This window comes from Dipodomys merriami, unplaced genomic scaffold (assembly GCF_024711535.1).
Source record: "Dipodomys merriami isolate MVZ:Mamm:240054 unplaced genomic scaffold, mDipMer1.0.p SCAF_19, whole genome shotgun sequence".
NCBI classification, from domain to species: Eukaryota; Metazoa; Chordata; class Mammalia; order Rodentia; family Heteromyidae; genus Dipodomys; species Dipodomys merriami.
In genome coordinates, this window is record NW_027203270.1 from 8,141,660 (window position 1) to 8,165,403 (window position 23,744).

General features: G+C 39.1%; 1 protein-coding gene and 1 non-coding gene across 3 annotated transcripts in view; both read right to left on the reverse strand.

Moving 5' to 3' along the window:
• Positions 1-23,744, reverse strand: part of Taf15 (TATA-box binding protein associated factor 15) — a 52,472-nt gene that overhangs the window by 14,982 nt on the left and 13,746 nt on the right. The window contains exons 3-7 of one of the 2 annotated variants that reach the window (XM_070027169.1): positions 22,377-22,428; positions 22,213-22,297; positions 22,028-22,130; positions 19,201-19,391; positions 16,952-16,973 (exon numbers count right to left, since the gene is read on the reverse strand). In XM_070027169.1, the coding sequence (XP_069883270.1) occupies positions 16,952-16,973; positions 19,201-19,391; positions 22,028-22,130; positions 22,213-22,297; positions 22,377-22,428 (453 nt within the window). Of the gene's footprint in view, positions 1-16,852; positions 16,974-19,200; positions 19,392-22,027; positions 22,131-22,212; positions 22,298-22,376; positions 22,429-23,744 lie in introns of both variants that reach the window. The other variant, XM_070027168.1, reaches the window with a different exon arrangement.
• LOC138831187 (small nucleolar RNA SNORA13) lies at positions 2,319-2,445 on the reverse strand. The gene has a single exon (XR_011373138.1). It is a non-coding gene; the product is annotated as a small nucleolar RNA SNORA13 (small nucleolar RNA).

Consider the following 23,744-nt stretch of genomic DNA (forward strand, 5'->3'; position numbering starts at 1 on the left):
TATTTTAATAGTATCTATATTTATATTTTCTTCTATGTCATCTTATGTGAGGTAAAAAGACTTTCTCTAGTCAGCATTTATAAACACATCAGCTCAAAATTATCAATCTACAGCTGCACTGTCAAAAATAGTATCCACGACCTACCTGCAACTGTTGAACACTTAAGATGCAGCTACTCTAAAACCACATAAACTCTATAGGTAAAATATGATTTTCTAAGATGTATACTATCACTAAGGATTTGTATATTCCATTACATTATTTAAATGTAATGGGTTAAAAGAAAACTATTACTAAAATTAATCCACCTATATACTTCTGTCTGAGGCACCGGTCAACGTGACCCCATCTGAGGATTTGTGTAATATGTGACCTTGTATGTGCTACTGTACGAGGAGAAAACTCCTCCACAGTCCAGAAAACAGTAGGGACACCCAGCTGCAGCTTTGGGAGGAAGGAGATAACTTCAAAGTCTAGGCAAACAGTTCAGATGCCTGGCCGCAGTCTCAGGAAAAGACACGTGGAACATGCTCTACATGCTCCTCTGAATGACCTCAAAACACTTCCTCACACGCCCTTTATGTGTGAGGAAAAATCACCTGGGCCTTGCTTGTCTCTTGTAACCTTTTGATCACATAAAGCTGTTTCATGTTCGTTGACTACGATTAACTTTCTTAGTGTGTCTGTTATATATAAGCATATAGTGCTTTTAATAAGCTATACCACAAGGTGTAGTTCACTCTCTGCCTACTAGGCACTGCATTCCCAGATCTTGCTGTGTGAGCAACCCAAACAAGTGGCACCCAAACAAGGACGTGGAGGAGTTTTATTAGAAGGACACAGTGTCCCCACAGAAAGAGTTATGGGGAAAAAAATTTCATTATGGGACATCACTTTCTTAAGAAAAGTGGAGCAGATTTGTCCAAAGAACTACTTCTAGAGTACCTCGATACTGTTTGTAAGCATAACCCATGGTTCCCCAATAAGGAATTTTTCAGTAGAGAAAACATGGCAGAGAGTTAAAAACAATGTAAGAAGAGTTCACTGATGAGAATATACAGAAAAATTAAAAGATAAACAAGGAAGGGGCTAGGAAGGTGGCTTGGCTCAGTGGTAGAGCGCTTGCCTTGCATGCCTGAGGCCCTGGGTTCCATTCCTCAGCACCACATAAGCAAAAAGAAAAAAAAGCCGGAAGTGGCGCTGTGGCTCAAGTGGTAGAGCGCTAGCCTTGAGCTGAAGAGCTGAGGGAAGCACCCAGGCCCAGAGTTCAGGCCCCACAACAGGACCCCCCCCCCCAAAAAAAAGATGAACAGAAAAAAAAAGGAACAAAGTGTAAAAAGATTACTGCATCATTTTAAAGAAACTTAGCTAAAAGGTTTTCTGTTCTTGTTGTGGCATGCCACGTGTCTGTTTATGCCCTGTCTACTGAAAAGTTTTTTGTTGTTGGCAAAGTTTTGTTTTTTTAACTGACCAAGTGGTTCAATCATAATTAGGCAAAATATCGTCACGAAAATTCCACAAAACTCTTAAAACAGCCAGTATTAAAATCTTAAGTGTGCTCTATGATTTGTGCACAAACTTGTCCGCCTATTTGTCTATATGTGAAATGTGTAAAAGGGTCATGGTTTCAAAGCTATCAAGTATTCTGCTTGCTAAAAGATCTTTGTTAATGGACTTGTGATTTAATCTGAATTGCCTTGAAAATTCTGAGATTGCCTGACTACAAGGCTCAGGCTGCATTTTCTCCTTGTGGAAGCTGCCAGAGGGGAGGGTGTAGATGGCTGTGAGCCTAGTCCTGTGAGCTGGTCCTGCCAGTGCAAATGGTTATAAAGCGCTCTTGTCTAAGATTGGATAAAAGACAAGAGTCAGGCCAGTTTAGTTTTAGGCGACCCTCACCCGGCCTTCCTCCAACTGAAGGTATTCAAAAGGCCAAATGGTAAGATGCCTGGCTAAACAAGCAAGCCCTGGAAAAATTGTGGTCCAGATAAAGTACTTTGTTAAAAGGTTTTATCTACCACTGAAAATTTCAGAAAATGTATGTACGACTGCTTTTTATTTTTGTGCACTTTAAGATCTGTGTGAGTGTGTCTGAACCCATGTGAATATGTTTAAGATAAAAACTGACTATGTGCTGTAAAAGATTTCGGTGAGTTCAAGTTTAAAAATCAAAAAGGTTCTGAGGTTTGGATGTTACCAAAAGTCTTGAAGAATTATTGCATTGTTTTAAAGGCTAAGGATTTGTTCATTTGAAAATTAGAAAATTTAGTACTTTGAAATCTGTTTTTTTGGGTTTTTTGTTTTTTGTTTTTTTTTTTTTTACTGTTGCTTATGCAGCTCCAACACCGAAGCTATCACAATTTAAGGGCAGGAAAAGGCTGCAGAGCATTTATGTGCGCCTTTTTTGACACCACATTCACTAGTTTCCAAAAGTAATGCATGAGGCTGTTGACATAGTAATCAAGTTATCTGTCTTAGCCCTTGGCTAAAATTTTGGGGAAAGTACTAGAAATTTAAATGTAAAGGTTTGCTTACCACTGCTAAAGACTTTACTTGTTCCATCTGAAATTGCTTGGGTATTTCAGTTAAGAACCAAAAGAAAAAACATCAGATGAGCATAAAAGACCTACCTTTAGGGGTGAGGGGTAAACAGGCAGAAGTGCAACTCAGTAAGTCCACGCATGGTAGAAGAGGACAGGCTGGCACAAAGGCAGTTTATCCAACCCTAAAGAATTGGAAGGATGAGCTGGGAAGGTGGCTCAGTGGTAGAGCGCTTGCCTTGCATGCATGAGGCCCTGGGTTCGATTCCTCAGCACCACATAAACAAAAAGAAAAAAGCTGGAAGTGGTATTGTGGCTCAGGTGGTAGAGCACTAACCTTGAGCTGAAGAGCTGAGGTACAGCACCCAGGCCCAGAGTTCAGGCCCCACGACCGGACCCAAAAAAAAGGAATTGGAAGGATATCAGCCAATTCCATAGAGTGGCCTATCTTCGTTCTGTTTCTTTTCCTTGGATATGGACACTGGAAACTTGATGATAAAAGTGAGTGATATGATGATGTGATTGGTATATAACTGCCCCTCGGATATATTAAAAATTGAAAAGGCTTTAAAAAGAGGGTCAATAAATTTATCTGCATAATGCGCTCTGGTTTTAATGATATTCTGCAATTAGATTGGATGTGTCTAAAATGACAAAAATATGTTGACTCTAGATTCCTGGTACAGTGCTAGTTGATTATAATGTTTGTATTAAGAAAAAACTGCCATTTGAGTTCCAAAGTTTTTTAAGTTAAATCAAACTAAAAAATAAATATGTTTTAAAACAAGCAGCCAAAAGGCAATGGATGTTACTTAGCCCCTCAAGATTCCAAGAGGTTCTTTAAATGAAGTATGAAGTTTTAAAGCAGAGGTTAGTTTTAAATCAGGAATGGATTCCTGGATATGAAATTTGGAAGTAAAATTGTTCTAAGTGTTTGTTTCAAAGTACAAAAAGGAAAAATTATGGCTACCAAAACGATTGCAGATTGCCCTTACACATTTTTTCAGCAGACCCACAGCAAAAGACAGGATATTTACAAGTTTGTCAGGTGTACCTTTACCCCTTAATAAATTCCAGGTAAGAGCATGGTTAAAAAGCTACTTCCATGTTGACCACCTTGTTGCTTTTAATTGGGGTAAAGTGGCCTTTTGTAAGACTCATTGATCTGAAAAGTGTGGTTCAAGCCAACCCGGGCAGAGAAAGGACTATGAGACTGTCATCTCTAATCTGCCAGCAGAGTGCTGGAAAGTGGAGTTGCTTTGGAGCTCAAAGTGGTAGAATGCTACCATGAGCTGGAGAGCTGAGGGACAGTACTCAGCCCTGGGACCCTGGCAATGATGGAGCAACCAGAAGCAGTTACATGCCACTGCTTAGATGGCAGAGACTATGTCATATCCTGGAGTCACTTACGCTTGGCCCTTCAAAAATTGATCAGAGTCAGAAGTCATGGGAAGATAGTTTATAAGCATGCATAACTGGCCTGGAACTTGTCAATCATCTGTGATAGTGGGCAGTAAAAGGCTAAGGTTGTAAAATGTGGGGGATAGTTAAAATCCCAAACCCCCTGTATCTGCTCAAAATCCTAATTGGCAGTGAGCTTTGAGTTGGCACCAGTCGCATAAATTTACTCTGCTAAGGAAAGACAGTTTACAGACCTGAGATTATATGTCCCTATTAAGAACTGCTTAAAGGCCTACCCAGGTAACTTAGGCATTATTAGGGTCACTAAAGATCAGCTTTCCATGCCTGTAACCCTATAAAACACTTAAGCTCCAATTATTAAAAAACAAAAAAGGGGGAGCCCCAAGGGAAACTCTTGCCTTAACCTTATTTACTTTAAATTTTAAAAATTTACCTCAAGGTGATCCTTATCCTAGAGCTGAAAAGCAGTTTACCTCTCCAGCTCCATTTCAAGACCATACTCCCATATGGTTTAAAGAATTTGATCAGTGGAAACCAGGACTAATGACTCGTTGTGGGAAAGGGTATGCTTCTATCGTTCCAGATGGATCTACCGGCAGCATATGGGATCCTCTGTGGCCCATCCGACCCTGGAAGGATGAGAACAGTACAACCTAAACCTGAGGAAGAAGAATTAAAACGGCACCTTGCAGGCCTAAATGTGAAAACCCAATGACGCTATCATCCCTATCACAAGAAAACTAGTCAGAAGCTGCCAACATGGGGTCAGATTAAGACATTGTCAGACAAGGGAGAAGCTGTTCTGATCAGTACTGAAAGCCCTAGAACACCCGCACATCTGTTTTTGGCCATGGTTGTGCTGCTCACCTGTACTTCCATGGTGAGTAGTGAACATGTGTATTGAGCCTATGTCTCTCACCTGCCATTGTTAAGATTCGTAGATTGCTAGATCCTGGCTGGTGGTATATACTAATGACAGCGTGTATCTTCCTCCACCGTGGGACCATACAGGTCCCACTCATCCAGTTGAGGAAGGAACACACTATAACATATCCTTAGGAGTGGGGTCTTTACCACTGTGTTTGGGGGTACGCCCTTTTTTACCAATCAGAAGACAGGTATGGGTGTACATTTGCCTGATGATAAATCTATTGCTTATATTGTGCCTTATATTTGTGTTATTTGAAAGATACTACTGTCTCCACTACAAAATAGCCAAGATGTCCCTTCCACAAAGGAATTTTGTGCTTGCTGTACTATGGTTAAAAAACAAGGGGGGCTGGGAAGGTGGCTCAGTGGTAGAGCCTTGCCTCGCATGCATGAGGCCCTGGGTTCGATTCCTCAGCACCACATAAACAGAAAAAAGTAGAGCTGTGGCTTAAGTGCTAGGGCGCCAGCCTCAGGTCCCACAATCAAGTGAAAAATAATAAAAATGGGGGAGCTGTCGAAGGCACTGGCCCGCCTGACCACATCTGAGAATTTGTGTGCTGTGAGGTTATGCATATTGCTATACAAGGAGAAAACTCTTCCATAGTCCGGGAAACAGTAGGGATACCTAGCCTCTGCCTTGTGGGGAAAGAGAAAATTCCTTCAAAGTCTAGGCAACAGTCCAGATGCCTGGCCAAGACCTCAGGGGAAGACATGCAGAATGGGCTCTACAAACTCATCTGAATGACCCCATAACAACTCCCTCATATTCCCTTCACGTAAGAAAAATTACCCTCGCCCTTATCTCTTGTAACCTTCTGATCATGTAAAACTGTTTCATGTTCGCTAAGATTAACTCTTGCTCACTAACTTTGTGTGTATGCTAGTAGTGCTTTTAGTAAACTTTTGTCTATACCTGCACGGTGCAGTCCACTCTCTGCCTACCAGGCACTGAGTTCCCAGGTCTCACTGTGTGACCAGCAACATATTTCCATTGTTTTCTTTCTTTTGTGGTTCTAGGGACTAAATCCAGAGACTCATGCATGCTAAACAAGTGCTCTGCCACTCAGCTATACAACCACCCACCCTCTCTTTACCCCTCTGCTGATTTTTCTTTTTGTGGTTCTGGCATTTTAACTCAGGGCTTCAAGCTTTATAGTCAGGTGCTCTACTACATAAGCCACATTCCCTGCCCTTTTTGCTGATTTTTGAAATAGGATCTCATTTCTATGCTTTGGCTAGCCTGAACTGTGATACTATTTCCACACCAAACTTTTATTGGGATTTTTGCAAACTTTTTGCACAGGGTAGCCTTGAACCACAATCTTTCCATATAGTTAAGGATTTCAAGTGTCATTGCACTGAGATACTGTTTGGATTTATATACATATGTATACATAATACATTATATATATATATAATGTATTATGTATACATATGTATATAAATAAAGCTCACATTTATGACCCCTGTATTGTTATTGAGCAGTGCTATTCTAGACTGTCACCAAAACATATACTAAAAGCCCAGGACCTTGAGCATGAGAGGCACACAACTACCACTGAGGTACATGTCAGCCTAGGACATACATACATTCTTAAAGGAGCTAAATAAACACTCTTGTAAAAGGGAGAAAATATCCCTTATTTTACCTGTAAGTCTGAAACATTCAATTAACTTGATAGCATACTAACAATGAAAAAAAATTATCTTAAGAAATTCTGGCAATTTTATATAAGGCAATAAAATTAAAAAACAAATGGACAATGTAAAGTCTCAACTTCTAGTACATTAAGGTGTCAATATGAATTATAGAACAAGAAAAATAATCTTCTTTCCCATAATTGCTATTTCAAAAGAAAAAAGAATACGGTTTCCTATTGTCCTTATAATTTCCTATCTCTTCCATATTTGAAAAGCAGGTGGGTTCTGAATTCTTCCAACCAAGCAATCATGAAATTTTCGTCTAAAACAATCCTAATCTTTACCATACATTCAGCCCTCACCTCAAACTAAACTCCTATTTCTTCAATTATAAATGTAAATCCACTAAATAGCCCAAGAGAATACTTTCATGCAGCTAGTCTTCAAAGATCCCAAGACAATATTTCCAACATATTAAGTAAGATGATTAGAAACACAAATGGGATGACAAAAATGAATGAAAAAATGTTAAGTATTTCTGGTATTCAAGTATAAAACCAAGTATGAAAAAAATCTGAAATTAGGCATTTATATTCAAATTCAAAATACTTGACCTGAATATGCTAAATAACATATTTTAAACATGTTGTAACACATGAAAATTACACATTTTTAATTTTAGTATCCATAATGAAGTTTCATGCTTACTCATTTACATATTGTGGATGCTTTGGTACTCCAAGGACAAGCTTTAAAACTTGAAACCAGGTGGCCTTCCAAGTCTTAAGATTTACTAGCTGGCCTTCTACCTAAAAGGTTTCTCAGCCCAATTTAAAAAAAAAAATTATCCAGAGTTTTGAAACAGGCCTTTTGTGAATATCCTTTTTACTGGGGGAGGAGAGAGAAAAGAGGCAAGATTCTAAACATTTGGTTCCCTCAGTATTATCCTCACTTAAACCAGATCAACATATTTCGACCAAATATACACCGGGCTTAAACACATAATTTTGTATGAGGAAGTTTCTAAAGGTAAATAAAAAGGTTTGATGGGGGCTGGGAAGGTGGCTCAGTGGTAGAGTGCTTGTTGCCATGCATGCATGAGGCCCTGGATTCAATTCCTCTGCACCACATAAGCAGAAAAGGCTGAAAGTGGCACTATGGCTCAAGTGGTAGAGTGCTTGCCTTGAACTGAAGAGCTAAGAGACAGCATCCAGGCCCTGAGTTCAAGCCCCATGACTAACAACAAAAAAAAAGATTTGTTGGCAAAACTAGCAATTGAATACAAGGCATCACACTTACTAGACAGGTGCTCTGCTATTTGAGCCACATTCATAGACTCACAAAAATGATTTAAAAATTGTAAAATGTCAACTACAAGACTAAGGCATTCAAACATCTTTTTACACCAAAAAACTGTTTAAATTCTTATTAATGAAAATCCAGTCAAAAAAAGATTTGGGTTTTTTTTTAAGGGGGGGAAATGTCTGAAATTAAAACTTAATTCAGCCTGAGCTACAAATTATATTGAACTATATTGCCAACGAGGTTGTTTCTTACTTCATCAGGAAAATCATTTAAGATACTCTGAATTCTCTGGTTGTAAAATGAGTTCTTGCTCACAGATAAAAACATATTTGTACAAACTTTCATACTTGTTCCTTACTTAGCCAGACACTATATAGTTGACTACATAATCTAGTAGGTTATAATTATAAACCCCTTATGAAAACAAAATTAAACCTAATATATACAACCTAAAATGTACACCCTTTCAAGGTAGCCAATAACCTACAGCACCTCCTCTGGAAAATTAGGTAAACTTGATTTCGGAATTCTATTTTAGATAGAAAGGAAACCTTTAATAATGAAAAGGGATTGTTGCTGTTCACACAGCGAGACTGGGAACGCAGTGCCGGGTAGGCAGAGAGTGGACTACACCTTGCAGGTATAGACAAAGTTTATTAATAGCACTTATGCTTATATATAGCACATACACACCGAGGGTTAATCTTAGTCAGCAAACATGAAACAGTTTTACGAGATCAAAGGTTACAGGAGATAAGCAAAGTGCAGGTGATTTTCTTACATACATAAAAGGAGTATGAGGGAGTGTTATAAGATCATTCAGAGGAGTATGTAGAGCCCATTCTGCATGTCTTCCCCTGAGGTGTGGCCAGGCATCTGGACTGTTGCCCAGACTTTCAAGGAGTTTTCTCTTTCCCCCTAAGGCTGTGTACACCAGCATACACAACCTCACACAGCACACAAATCCTCAGAAGGAATCACGTGGCCAGTGCCTTCGACAGCTCCCCCTTTTTTGTTTTTTAAGTGTAGTAGAGCAAGCACAAAATTCCTTTGTGGAAGGGACATCTTGGCTATTTTGTAGTGGAGACAGTGGTATCCTGCAAAGAACGCAAATATAAGACACAATACAATCAATCCTGTAAAAGCACTATGGGTAAAACTCTGCCTCCAGGTACAGGGATTTAATTGATGTAATACAGATGCTATTCCTTCAGCTAAGCCTTCATTTCCCATCCCAGGGAGTTATGCCCAGAAGTCTCAGTGACTTCTTGTTGTAGCCGATGTATATTCCAAGATAAATTTCCTCACAAGTTCTGCAGGTGGTACTAAAGTTCCTGCCAAGTGATGCATTGAAAGGGGCGTTGGTAACACACAGCCTTGTTGGCCTCTAATCACATTTAAAGCTAAGTTGTTTTTGCAGATCAATTATCTGGTCTCTCATCCACTGGACCGCATTTGTAGGGTGTTTATGTGGGATTCAATGTCCTGTTCAATATTTATCTGATGAACCCACAGCTGATGAGAATCTTGCTGCCACATCCCTACAAAGTTCTTGGGTTGGACAGTGGTATGCAGAGCTACTCCAGTGGTTGCAGCAGCTGTGGCAACAGCAATCAGTTCAATAACTGCGGCTATAATTATGCCCAGAAACCTCTTAGTTCTTTTGAATACTCATTGGAAAATTCCTGTCAGCAAACCGACAATGAGGCTCTCTTGCCAAGGTCGGGTGAAGTTAACAGGCACTCAGACCCCCTAAGCAAGATGGTCATATCTGAAGGGATTAAGAAGACATTAAAAGGAATAGATTGATTTAAACATGTAAAAGTCGACAATCAAGACTATCTAAGTTACGTAAAGTTTCACTAATTGACACAGTTCCTATGGCAAATACATAAGGAAGTCTAACACAAGCCTGTACAAAAGAAGAGTGATTCCTATAAAATGTATTGTTTGCCTTGTATAGGCTCTAATAAAATGACAAGGACAATTTTGAGTTGTATGAAACGGGCAGAAGTTTCCATAAATGCCATTGTTCAGGGCTCAAACGTCCCTTAAAATTTATTGGTGGTCTACGAGGTGCAAGGCCTCATCATGCCAGGTAAGCAAACCAGTGGGTTCTACATGATTTATAATTCCATTGTATAAACGCCATCAAACAGAAAAATTACTACTACACCAATCATCAACATGTTTTTCAGTACTGGCGATGAAATGCCCCTGGGGGCCCAATCTATAAATGAAACATTATTATGCTGTATAATTTTTCCTCTAGGGCTGCGACACTGAGACCACTGAATAGGAGTGTAAACACAATTGCAACATTTAATGCCCTGGCATACAGGGTTAGCTGGTCACCCAGTCATATTTAGTCAGAATGATTCTGATGAATGAAACCTAAGGAAAACACTTTCCTTAAATGGTCAAGTGCCACCAATAGACTTATCATCAGGCAAAATGTACACCCATACCTGTCTTCTGATTGGTAAAACAAGGGCGTACCCCCAAACACAGTGGTAAAGACCCCACTCCTAAGGATATGTTATAGTGTGTTCCTTCCTCAACTGGATGAGTGGGACCTGTATGGTCCCACGGTGGAGGAAGATACACGCTGTCATTAGTATATACCACCAGCCAGGATCTAGCAATCTACGAATCTTAACAATGGCAGGTGAGAGACATAGGCTCAATACACATGTTCACTACTCACCATGGAAGTACAGGTGAGCAGCACAACCATGGCCAAAAACAGATGTGCGGGTGTTCTAGGGCTTTCAGTACTGATCAGAACAGCTTCTCCCTTGTCTGACAATGTCTTAATCTGACCCCATGTTGGCAGCTTCTGACTAGTTTTCTTGTGATAGGGATGATAGCGTCATTGGGTTTTCACATTTAGGCCTGCAAGGTGCCGTTTTAATTCTTCTTCCTCAGGTTTAGGTTGTACTGTTCTCATCCTTCCAGGGTCGGATGGGCCACAGAGGATCCCATATGCTGCCGGTAGATCCATCTGGAACGATAGAAGCATACCCTTTCCCACAACGAGTCATTAGTCCTGGTTTCCACTGATCAAATTCTTTAAACCATATGGGAGTATGGTCTTGAAATGGAGCTGGAGAGGTAAACTGCTTTTCAGCTCTAGGATAAGGATCACCTTGAGGTAAATTTTTAAAATTTAAAGTAAATAAGGTTAAGGCAAGAGTTTCCCTTGGGGCTCCCCCTTTTTTGTTTTTTAATAATTGGAGCTTAAGTGTTTTATAGGGTTACAGGCATGGAAAGCTGATCTTTAGTGACCCTAATAATGCCTAAGTTACCTGGGTAGGCCTTTAAGCAGTTCTTAATAGGGACATATAATCTCAGGTCTGTAAACTGTCTTTCCTTAGCAGAGTAAATTTATGCGACTGGTGCCAACTCAAAGCTCACTGCCAATTAGGATTTTGAGCAGATACAGGGGGTTTGGGATTTTAACTATCCCCCACATTTTACAACCTTAGCCTTTTACTGCCCACTATCACAGATGATTGACAAGTTCCAGGCCAGTTATGCATGCTTATAAACTATCTTCCCATGACTTCTGACTCTGATCAATTTTTGAAGGGCCAAGCGTAAGTGACTCCAGGATATGACATAGTCTCTGCCATCTAAGCAGTGGCATGTAACTGCTTCTGGTTGCTCCATCATTGCCAGGGTCCCAGGGCTGAGTACTGTCCCTCAGCTCTCCAGCTCATGGTAGCATTCTACCACTTTGAGCTCCAAAGCAACTCCACTTTCCAGCACTCTGCTGGCAGATTAGAGATGACAGTCTCATAGTCCTTTCTCTGCCCGGGTTGGCTTGAACCACACTTTTCAGATCAATGAGTCTTACAAAAGGCCACTTTACCCCAATTAAAAGCAACAAGGTGGTCAACATGGAAGTAGCTTTTTAACCATGCTCTTACCTGGAATTTATTAAGGGGTAAAGGTACACCTGACAAACTTGTAAATATCCTGTCTTTTGCTGTGGGTCTGCTGAAAAAATGTGTAAGGGCAATCTGCAATCGTTTTGGTAGCCATAATTTTTCCTTTTTGTACTTTGAAACAAACACTTAGAACAATTTTACTTCCAAATTTCATATCCAGGAATCCATTCCTGATTTAAAAAGCCTTTTACTAACCTCTGCTTTAACACTTTATTCTTCATTTAAAGAAACTCATGCATTGCCTTTTGGCTGCTTATTTATGTATATATGTATGTGTGAATATATGTATGTGAGTATGTCTTGGGGCCTGAACTCTGGGCCTGGGCATTGTCCAGTTCTTCAGCTTAAGGCTAGAGCTCTACTACTTGAGCCACAGCACCACTTCTGGCTTTTTCTGTTTATGTGGTGCTGAAGAATTGAATCCAGGGCCTCATGCATGCAAGGCAAGCACTCTACCAATGAGCCACATTCCGAGCCCTGGTTGCTTATTTTAAAAGATATATTTTATGTACTTAATTTTTCTGTCTGATTTACCTCTTAAAAAACTTTTGAACTCAAATGATAGTTTTTCCTTAATGCAAAAGTTATAATAAACTAGCATTGAATCTAGAGTCAACATATTTTGTCTTTTTAACACATATCCAATAGCAGAATAGCATTAAAACCAGATCACATTACATAGATAAACTTTTCAAACCTACTTTTTAAAGCCTTTTCAATTTTTAATACATCCAAAAACAGTTCTAGCAATACCAATCACATCATCACATCACTCACTTTACCATCAGGTTTGCAGTGTCCATTCTTTTCTACCATGGGTCTTCTCTTGGCTCATCCTTAGTTTTACCTTTCCTTTTCTCTTCAATTGAAGTACCCAAGCAATTTTTAAGATCCTCCCAGGCCATGCAGGCCCTATGTAGTCATCTCCCTCCCCCTTGGCCAATTTTCCCGCCCAGTATCTGCATTACCTAGATAACTGGCACACCTGGAAGCAGTCACCTCCCCCTCCTGCTAGGTCACACCCTGGGCCGCCCCTGGTCTCACTAGCCTCTCTTAGGACCACAAGTGAGTCCCAGGCCCTGAGGTCACGTCCAGATCCAGTGTGACCTTTCCCCCACCACTTCCTGTGCCTGGCCTAGATAAGTAATGGGCGTGGGGGGGGAGGTCCTCCATCCCTTTTAGGACATGCTCTCTACCATGCACAGCAGGAGGGGAGGGCAGCAGTTTGGTACATATGCTTTGGTAAATAAAGTCCATTGTGGCCACACATCCCCATCAGGCCATTCCTCCTCCTGTGCCTTGCCTACATAAGTACTAGCCTGGGGTGGGTGGCCCCTTTTGGGACTTGCCTCTCCACCATGCATGGTGGGGGCAGCAGCTTGGTAAATAAACTTCTTTTCCTGCCTGAATAACCCATGGTTTTCTCTTCATTGGCTACCTAATGAAACTTTCCTACTTCCTACCTTACAAGTTTTAGACAGACAAAACAGGTAAAGTCTTTAGCAGTGGTAAGCAAACCTTTACATTTAAGTTTATAATACTTTCCCCCAAATTTTAGCCGAGGGAAATAAACCCCAGATCCCCAATGCCTTTTGGCTAAGACAGATAACTTGATTACAGTGTAAACAGCCTCATGCATTTAAAAATACCAGATTTCAAAATACTAAATTTTCTAATTTTCAAATGAACAAATCCTTAGCCTTTAAAACAATGCAGTAATTCTTCAAGACTTTTGGTAACATCCAAACCTCAGAACCTTTTCGATTTTTAAACTTAAACTCGGCGAAATCTTTTACAGCACAGTCAGTTTTTATCTTAAATATATTCACACCGGTTCAGACACACTCACACAGATCTTAAAGTGCACAAAAATAAAAAGCAGTCGTACATACATTTTCTGAAATTTTCAGTGGTAGATAAAACCTTTTAACAAAGTACTTTATCTGGACCACAATTTTTCCAGGGCTTGCTTGTTTAGCCAGGCATCTTACCATTTGGCCTTTTGAATACCTTCAGTTGGAGGAAGGCCGGGTGAGGGTCGCCTAAAACTAAACTGGCCTGACTCTTGTCTTTTATCCAATCTTAGACAAGAGCGCTTTATAACCATTTGCACTGGCAGGACCAGCTCACAGGACTAGGCTCACAGCCATCTACACCCTCCCCTCTGGCAGCTTCCACAAGGAGAAAATGCAGCCTGAGCCTTGTAGTCAGGCAATCTCAGAATTTTCAAGGCAATTCAGATTAAATCACAAGTCCATTATCAAAGATCTTTTAGCAAGCAGAATACTTGATAACTTTGAAACCATGACCCTTTTACACATTTCACATATAGACAAATAGGCAGACAAGTTTGTGTACAAATCATAGAGCACACTTAAGATTTTAATACTGGCTGTTTTAAGAGTTTTTGGAATTTTCGTGGCGATATTTTGCCTAATTATGATTGAACCACTTGGTCAGTTAAAAAAACAAAACTTTGCCAACAAAAAAAACTTTTCAGTAGACAGGAAAAAGGACATGAACACAGACACGTGGCATGCCACAACAAGAACAGAAAACCTTTTAGCTAAGTTTCTTCTTTAAAATGATGCAGTAATCCTTTTACACTTTGTTTCTGATCAACAATCTTTTCATCGTTCAATATTTCTTTTTGTTTTGCCGGTGATAAGGCCTGAACTCTGGGCCTGGGTGCTGTCCCTCAGCTCTTCAGCTCAAGGCTCTACCCACCTGAGCCACAGCACCACTTCCAGTTTTTCTGCTTATGTGGTACTGAGGAATCAAGCCCAGGGCTTCATGCATGCAAGGCAAGCACTTTACCACTGAGCCACCTTCCTAGCCCTCATCTTTCAATATTTCTATGTAAGCTCTCCTTACATTGTTTTTAACTCTCTGCCATGTTTTTTCATTGAAAGTTGCCTTGTTGGGGAACCATGGGTTATGCTCACAAATAGTATCGAGACACTCCAGAAGTGGTTCTTTGAACAACTCTGCTCCACTTTTCTTAAGAAAGTGATGTCCCATAATGAAATGCTTCCCACTTACCTCCTTCTGAGGACACCACCATCCTTCTAATTAAAACTCCAGGTGCCACTTGTTGCTGCTCACACAGCAAGATCTGGGAATGCAGTGCCTGGTAGGCAGAGTAGACTACACCTTGCGGGTATAGACAAAGTTTATTAAAAGCACTACATGCTTATATATAGAATACAGAGTTAATCTTAGCAAACAAAAAAAAAATTCATCTTAGCAAACATGAAACAGTTTTACAGTGATCAAAGATTACAAGAGATAAGCAAGGCCCAGGTGATTTTTTTTTTTACACACAAGCAGGGAGTGTGAGGGAGTATCATGAGGTCATTCAGAGGATCAGGAATAGCACATTCTGCCTGTCTTCCCCTGAGGTTGTGGTCGGGCATCTAGACTGTTGCCCAGAGTTTCAAGGAGTTTTCTCCTTCCCTCCAAGTCTGTGCACACCAGCATATACAATCTCACACAGCACACAAAATCCTCAGACGGGGTCACACAAGCCGGTGCCACTGACAAGAGACTTTTTTTGTTTAAAGCTGGTCCTGGGGCTAGAACTCAGGGCCTGGTATGCAAGGCCTGCACTCTATCACTTGAGCCACAGCTCCAACTTTTGGCTTTTTCTGATTGTTATTGGAGTCTCACAGACTTTTCCTGTGCTGGCTGGCTTCAAACTGAGTAGCTTAGGATTATAAGCATGAGCTGTCAGTGCTTAGCCCTTATCTTTTTTTTATATATATTTGTAAACTGCCATTTAAGACTTGATGTCTACAGCTTTAAAAATAATTTAAATGTTTACACTAGTATTTTAATAATACTAAAGCATATATATTAAAAATAGAGATATACAAGAAAGTGAATCAAATTTCTGAGTAACTTGTAAGTCTGTTCATACTGGTTTTATTTTTCAGGACACCTCAGGAACAGATATCTAATCTAGTATCTAAGGAGCAAAAAATGAACTGCCATTTATATATTATTAAATATCAGTAACAGGTCACTGATATTTTCAATTTTCTAACAAACATAAATTATCCTTAAGCCTGTGTATTTCACGAACAAATATGCAACTTACCAGTCTAATCTAAGGATAGATGCAAACTGCTATTTCATTCTTGATTTTAGAATTAAAATATTTTTTGGAGTTTTTAGAGTTAAAATGTATCTTACAGATATATTTAAAAATAATTTTAGGGCTGAGAATATGGCTTGGTGATAGAGTGCTTGCCTAGCATGCATGAAACCTTGGGTTCGATTCCTCAGCACCACATAAACAGAAAAGGTCAGAGGTGGCGCTATGGCTCCTTAAGCACAGAAAGGCTCAAGGACAGAGCCTAGGCCCTGAGTTCAAGTCCCAAGACTGGCAAATAATAATAATAATTTTAAAACTATATGACATAACTTATATTGTAAATCAGTGTATCATCTAATAATAGGAGTGATGGGAAAAAGCTAAATTAAAGTCAATCCTTTACCACAACTCTTATCTACATGAAATATAAAATGTTTTATGTGATGCTGTACTAATTATTTCAATAGTTATTTACTTTAAGAAGGGGGACAAAATAGCTTAATTATATTAAATCTTCCTCTTATATACCAATCCCATTTTTCTACTCTGCTATTAGGTTCCTTGCCCAAGGAACTCAAAATTAAGGATTAGCCTCTCTGCCATTCAACGTAGAACTTACTTCTTTTAATTTTTTACATACAAAAATATTGATATCCCAGAGTCATTTTTAAAGGTCTAGATTCTTACTCTGGCAAAAAAAAGTCCAGTGTTTAACCATAGCATAGTAAGGGCATTTAACACATACACCATATTTACTGGTGGTTATTGGTGTTTAACATACACCGTAAAAAATATTAACATACCAAATTCTAAGACAATTTATGAACATAAAGTTCTAATTTCTGCCCTTTTTTCTACAACATCTCTTAAAATCTTCTAAATTTGATACTAAAATTAAATCAGCAAAGTAACAATAACAAAGAAAAGTAGCAACAGAAAATATAGGCATCTATACCTAAATACTTACCTTGATCCTGTCATAGGACCTCTTCCATCCTTGTCATATCCCCCACGCCCTCTACCTCCTCCCTGTGACCCGCCATATCCTCTATTATCTTCTCCATACCTACTCACATCACGACGGTCATCTATAAAAGAAAATATTACATACATAAGTAACTATTGTCATTTTTGAGACAATTTGCCCCAGCCACCCAATTGTTAGTTGGTATGTCATCATGCCCAACAAGTATTATCATTTCTGACAGATGTTTCACATAAACAAAACCATTTGTGGGCAGGAGAGGGCAAGACATTTCTATGCAGTCCAGGCTGGCATAGAACTTGCTACACAGCTCAGCTAGCCTTAACTCTCAATCTTCCTGTCTCAGCCTCTCATGTCCTGGAATTACAAGCATGTGTTGCAAGGCACCAGTGGCTTACGCCTGTAATCCTAGCTACTCAGGAGGCTGAGATCTGATGATGGCAGTGCAAAGCCAGCCTGGGCAGAAAAGTCTGTGAGACTCTAATCTCCAATAAACTACCAGAAAACCAGAAATGGCACTGTGGCTCAAGTGGTAAAGCACTAGCCTTGAAATGAAAAGCTGAGGGACAATGCCCAGGCCCAAAGCTGAAGCCCCATGACCAAGCAAAAAAAAAAAAAAAATGTGTTGCCACATCTGGCTAGGTAACATAATCTTAAATGCACTTACAGCCAGATATTATGACATTTGGATAAAAGCACATGTACCAGAGCTCAAATCCAAGTCATCAAAACACACAGAATTAAATATTTGAGAATTCTATCTGTATTAAATCCTATTCTACTAGAAAACAAGAAAAGTGGTGATGTGGTTTGAGTTAAAATACAAGCTTTTTGTTGACAGTTGTTGGGGTTCATGCTTGTAATCCCAACTACTTGAAAAGCTGAGGCAGGAAGACTACAAATTTGAGGCCAGCCTGAGCAATTTAATGCTATCCTGCCTCAAAATAAGCATAACACTAAAAAGGGCTGGGTGTATAGTGCAGTGGTACAGTGCTTGACTAGCATTCACAAGGCTCTGGAGGACTGAAGGCATAGCCCAAATGAAAGGATAAGGCTCTAATTCATCAATACTGAAAACAAAACAAAAAACCTTATGAAAGTAACTCTGATAAAAGCACAATCCAAATCATGAAACTTACTACTTTCTTCACTTCTAAAACTGTAAAACAAAAATAGTTAAGGTATATACTGATTTTATTTGTTCACTCAATTATTCAACAGAACCAGGAATATAGCTCATGGCAGAAAACTTCACAACATGTGCAAGGCCATGGGTTCAATCCCAGAACTAAAAAAATTTCAGCAAATGTCCATTAAGAACTCACTGTGAAGCCAGGCACTGGTGGCTCACGCCTGTAATCCTAGCTACTCAGGAGGCTGAGATCTGAGGATCGCGGTTCAAAGCCAGCCCGGGCAGGAGAGACTGTGAGACTCCTATCTCCAATAAACCACCAGAAAACCGGAAGTGGCGCTGTAGCTCAAGTGGTAGAGCGCTCGCCTTGAGCTGAAGAGCTGAAGGACAGCGCCCAGGCCCAGAGTTCAAGCCCCAGGACCGACAAAAAAAAAAAAAACTCACTGTGAGGGGCTGGGAACGTGGCTCAGGGGTAGAGTGCTTGCCTTGCACGCATGAGGCCCTGGGTTTGATTCCTCAGCACCACATACACAGAAAAAGCTGGAAGTAGGTGCTATGGCTCAAGTGGTAGAGTGCTAGCCTTGAGCTGAAGAGCTCAGGACAGTGTCCAGGCCCAGAGTTCAAGCTCCATGACCAGCAAAAAAAAAAAAAAGAAAGAAAAGAAAAAGAGAACTCACTGTAAACTAAGTCCTAAGATACAAACACTAAGATATAAAAATGAATCAAAAACAGTTCCTTTTTCCTTTGAATCATTTTCATCATGTGGATATAATCCTAAATATCAGTGGTATATACAAAACGCTATAGGACAAGAGGAAGTAATGACCAATCTTTGTTAATGAGGTTAGTAAAGGCTAATACAGAATGATTTCCCTAAATCAAGTACACTTCTAGCACCAAAAAGTGGCAAAAATAACATTGCCAAATGATCACTTGAAATAGTACAGGAAATGTAATGTAAATGAAATAGCACAGAAAATCAGCCACCAAAAAGTTATGTAACTATTTGGAAGTCTCCATGAAATCAACAAAGAGAAATCTAATCACAGTTTTAATAGCCTCGGGAGAAAAATCTATCTTGGAAGACACCTCAAATTTTTACAAACAGGTGAAATCTAGTGTGAGTCTTTTGATCCAAATTCAACATACAAATAATTCTGAGAAGGGAAGAAGGAAACTAGAAGCCAATATACCTTACCTTGTGTGTGGTGACTATAGTTTTCCCTTTGTGAATGATAGGACTGCTGGTTTTGATTATAGGAATCATGTTGCTGATAATTTGACTGCTCATCATATGAGCCTTGATGCTGATTATAGCCTGACTGCTGGTTATAAGAATCATGTTGGCTATAGTCAGATTGACCATATGAAGGCGCTCTTCCACCTTGGCTAAAGAGAAATCAAAGAACATGAGAGACTTTCTTGGAAGATTATGTTTACTGTAGCAAGTTGGCTAAAACTAATATAAAAATCTTGATCACTTATATCTGAACCATATTTGATAAAATTTTCTCATAGTAATTATTTGGTTCTTTTATCTCTATCTCTTTATCATCACTGAAATACCCTTTAAGAGACCAATCTCACTATCTCACTGAAGAGATGTCACTCAAACAAAAGCCATACTATGGAAAAGAACCCCAAGTACCTTTGAGAACTCTAGCAAGCATGAAAATAACTGATTTTACTTTCTTTTTTTGGTGCTGGTCCTGAAGCTTTAATTCAGAGCTGTACATTATCCCTGAGCAACAATACTGAACTAAGAATACTTTTTCTGAGACCCTTTCCTCCCCAGTTAAATGATTTAAAATTAAAAAAAAAAAAAAAAAAAAAGCAAGATCCCAAGAGCTCATGCCTGTAATTCTAGCTAATCAGAAAACAGAGATCAGCCAGGCACTAGGCACTGGTGGCTCACACCTGTAATCCTAGCTACTCAGAAGGCTGAGATCTGAGGATCCCAGTTCAAAGCCAGCCTGGGCAGGAAAATCCATGAGACTCATCTCCAATTAGCCACTCAGAAAACCAGAAGTGGCTCTGTGGCTAAGTGGTAGAGCACTAGCCTTGAGCTAAAGAACTGAGGGACAGCACCCAGGCCCAGAGTTCAAGCCCAACAACCAACCCCCACCCCCCACCCCCAAAAAAGGAAGAAAGAAAACAGAGATCTGAGGATTGAGGTTTGAAGCCAGTTGGGGCAGAAGTCAGTAACTAGGCTTGGGATGAATCTCAGTGGCAAAACACTTGCCTAGCAAGTGCAACATCCTAGGTTCAATCCCCAATAACAAAAAAGAAAAGACAGAAAAAAAAAAGGTGCTTCCAAACTGATCAAACTGATTCTCAGATCTAAACCTTCTGAAGTAACTATAATTATAGGTGTGAGCCCAGCACCTAGTCCATACATTCTTTATAAAAGGATTATGCTTAAACTTAAAACTAAACAAGAAGGTGTTAAAGGGTTATTTTTTTCTTTTTTTATTATTTTTTTATTTTTTTATTGTGAAAATACTGTACGGGGGAGGGGGGTTATTTTTTTCTTAAATGACTTCAAAATATTCCCTACATTTGTACTCTATAGTTTTCAAACATTCTCAAAATTTGGTATTTTTGGTTTTATTTTGCTAGTACTGGAGTTTGAACTCAGGGCCTATGCTTACTCTAGGAAAGTACTCACAACTGAACTAGGTCCCCAACCCTAAAACTAATAATCTGACTTCAGAAATCTTTCCTAATGTTTTTATTTAACTGAATTTTATTAGGACTAACTTCAACACTGCAGTCAGAAACCACTAGAGATTTCAGTTTTCTAAAATCTCCAGCTAAAAAACTTGAGGAACTGTATAACTGTAACAACATTTCTTTACATCTGCAAAATGGGGATAACTACTATCTGTGGCATCTGAGGGTTAAACACCTGAAATGAAAAATGTAAAGCACAGTGGGGAGAGGGGGAAGGAGTTGCATTATTAACTTAATTAAATATAGGCTCTTTAAAACTAAATTTTAAAAAGTTTCATGCAGGCCAGGCACTAGTGGCTCACACCTGTAATCCTAGCTACTTAGGAGTTTGAGATCTGACGATTGAGGTTCAAAGCCAGCCCGGGCAGGAAGTCCATGAGATTCTTATCTCCAATAAACCACCAGAAAACCGGAAGTGGCCCTGTGGCTCAAATGGTAGAGCACTAGCCTTGAGCTGAGGGACAGTGACCAGGCCCAGAGTTCAAGTCCCATGACCAACCAAAAAAAAAAAGTCTCATGCAAATCAACTGAAAATGTTCACCTATCTGTATTAACAAATAAAACATACTCCAGGTATCTGGTACATGTATCATGTATATGTTTCTGTAGTTTAAGAAAAAAAAATGGGCTGGGAAGGTAGCTCAGTGGTGGAGTGCTTGTCTCGCATGCCTGAGGCCCTGGGTTCAATTCCTCAGCACCACATAAACACGAAAAGTCAGAAGTGGGCACTGTGGCGCAAGTGGTAGAACGCTAGCCTTGAGCTGAAGAGCTCAGGGACAGCGCCCAAGCACAGAGTTCAAGCTCCACAACAACAACAACAAAAATTCTGGAAAAGTAATACATTCAAAAGGCTCAAAAATAAAATGGAGCTGGGTGCTGGTGGCCCACATCTGTAACCATTGTTACTCAAGAAACTGAGATCTGGAGAGCACAGTTCAAAGCCAGCCTGGGCAAAAAAGCCCATGCGACTCTTATTTCCAATTAAACACTAGAAAAGCTAGAAGTGGAGCTATATAGCTCAAATGGTAGAGCATTAGCCTTGAGCAAAAAAGCTCAGGGACCGTGTCTATTATCTGAGTTCAAGCCCCAGGACCAATAAAATTAAATTAAATTATAATGCTCAGGACAGGGTTCTTGCCTAGCATGTGTGAGGCTCTATGGTTCAATTGTCAGCACCACAAAAAAACTGAGTTGGAAATAAAATAGACAGGCAGTGAAGTTTAAAACTAAAACTTCAGCCATATCTATTTACACTACCCAACACAATCTCAATACTCTTACTATTTCCTTACCCTGATGATGATTCCGTGCTTTGCTGTCCTTGGTTATTGTACGATTGCTGGCCATATGAGCTCTGCTTTTGATTCTCATAACCACTGTAGGACTGTGAATAACCTAAAGATTGTACAGGAATACTATTTAGAGAACGTTCTGATTTCTAAGTCTTTAAACAGCAAAGTTAACAAACCAGTCCAACCTGATTGGTTCTGTCCATAACTGGAGTAACCGCCATAGTTCTGTCCGTATGAAGAATCAGTTGTTTGCCCATAGCCAGAATAGCTCTGAAATTCAGGTAAATGGTTTCATCACTTAATATGAAAGTAACTAGTAATAAAAAAGAAATTTTATCTTTCAACCTACTTGTGGTGCTTGCCCATAGCTTTGGTTGCCTTGATTTCCATAGGAAGAATAACTGTAAAATAAAAATGTAGTACTTAAAAGAAATGTGCTTGAAGAAACTTTAAAAGCTTAAATGAAGCACCCTGCCTTCATTTCAACTTTTACTTCAAATCCAGGTTTCTTTTCTGAGCAACTATCAGTTAAGAGTCTAAAATGAAATGTGATGACCAAAGTCCATAAGACATAAATGGTATCACTCCCAGACCTCTTTACACATCAAATACCAGAAATTTTATTTTAACAAGTCCTTACAAGTACAACTTCACCAGAGTTACAACATCAAGAGATTTATGCTTTACGGTAAATAAAATGGCCAGAAACATTGACAAATTTCATTCTATAGGCAAATTTTTAATCTCGGGTTCAAATTTTTCTAATATTTAAATCCAATACAGTAATTGATAGCTAAGCTTTTGGGTTTTTTTGTTTAGAAATAATACATAATAAGCTATATATCAAGACCCACAATATCTTTAACACAGTAACTTTTAATACTTTTGTTAAAGTACCAGTTTAGTTGGTACTTTCAATTTAGCTACATATGAATAAACTAACTTCTTCCTACCACTTGCCTTCATTAAATGTTTTACAAACTTTCTAGAAAAGGCATGTGTGGCACTAAAAGTCCAATTTAAATACCTCAGTAATTAGAAGCATAGATATGTCCAGAGTACTATCGTGTATTCAGTGTCACAACACTTGCATGTACTTCAATATTTGTTTGAAAAAATAAATAAAAATAAATATTTGTTTGCTCCCTGAGTATATGTATCTTCCTAAGATTTTTAATTAATTTTACAACATGTAAGCTCAAAAATTAACTTTTTTTCTCTGAGAGTCAAATATCCAAAGGGGAAGAAAAAAAATCTAAAAACTAAGCAAACGAAAAAAAAACCCAAAACACCTTTTTACAAACATGGGAGGGGGGTTAGGGGCGGAAAGGACTCAAGCCTGAAGAGAATAGTCATTTTATATAGAGAGAAAGAGACATACACACATACACACACACACACACACATACACATACACACACACACACCATGTAGTCATTATATCCAATGTACATTATGTAAAAAAATGAACTATGCCAAAAACAAACAAACAAAAAATGAACTATGCAACTTAAGAGTGGAGACAGAAGGGGAAAAATGGGAGAGAATGAAGGAAAGGGTGACATTAAGAAGGATTGTGCTCATAATCTGACTTACAGAATTGTAACCTTTACACAACTACTTATAATAATAACTAAATTAAAAAATAAAAAATTTTAAAACTCTATCATTTTAGAGCTATCAAATGCTAAGAGAATTTGTGAACATTTTTTTTAGA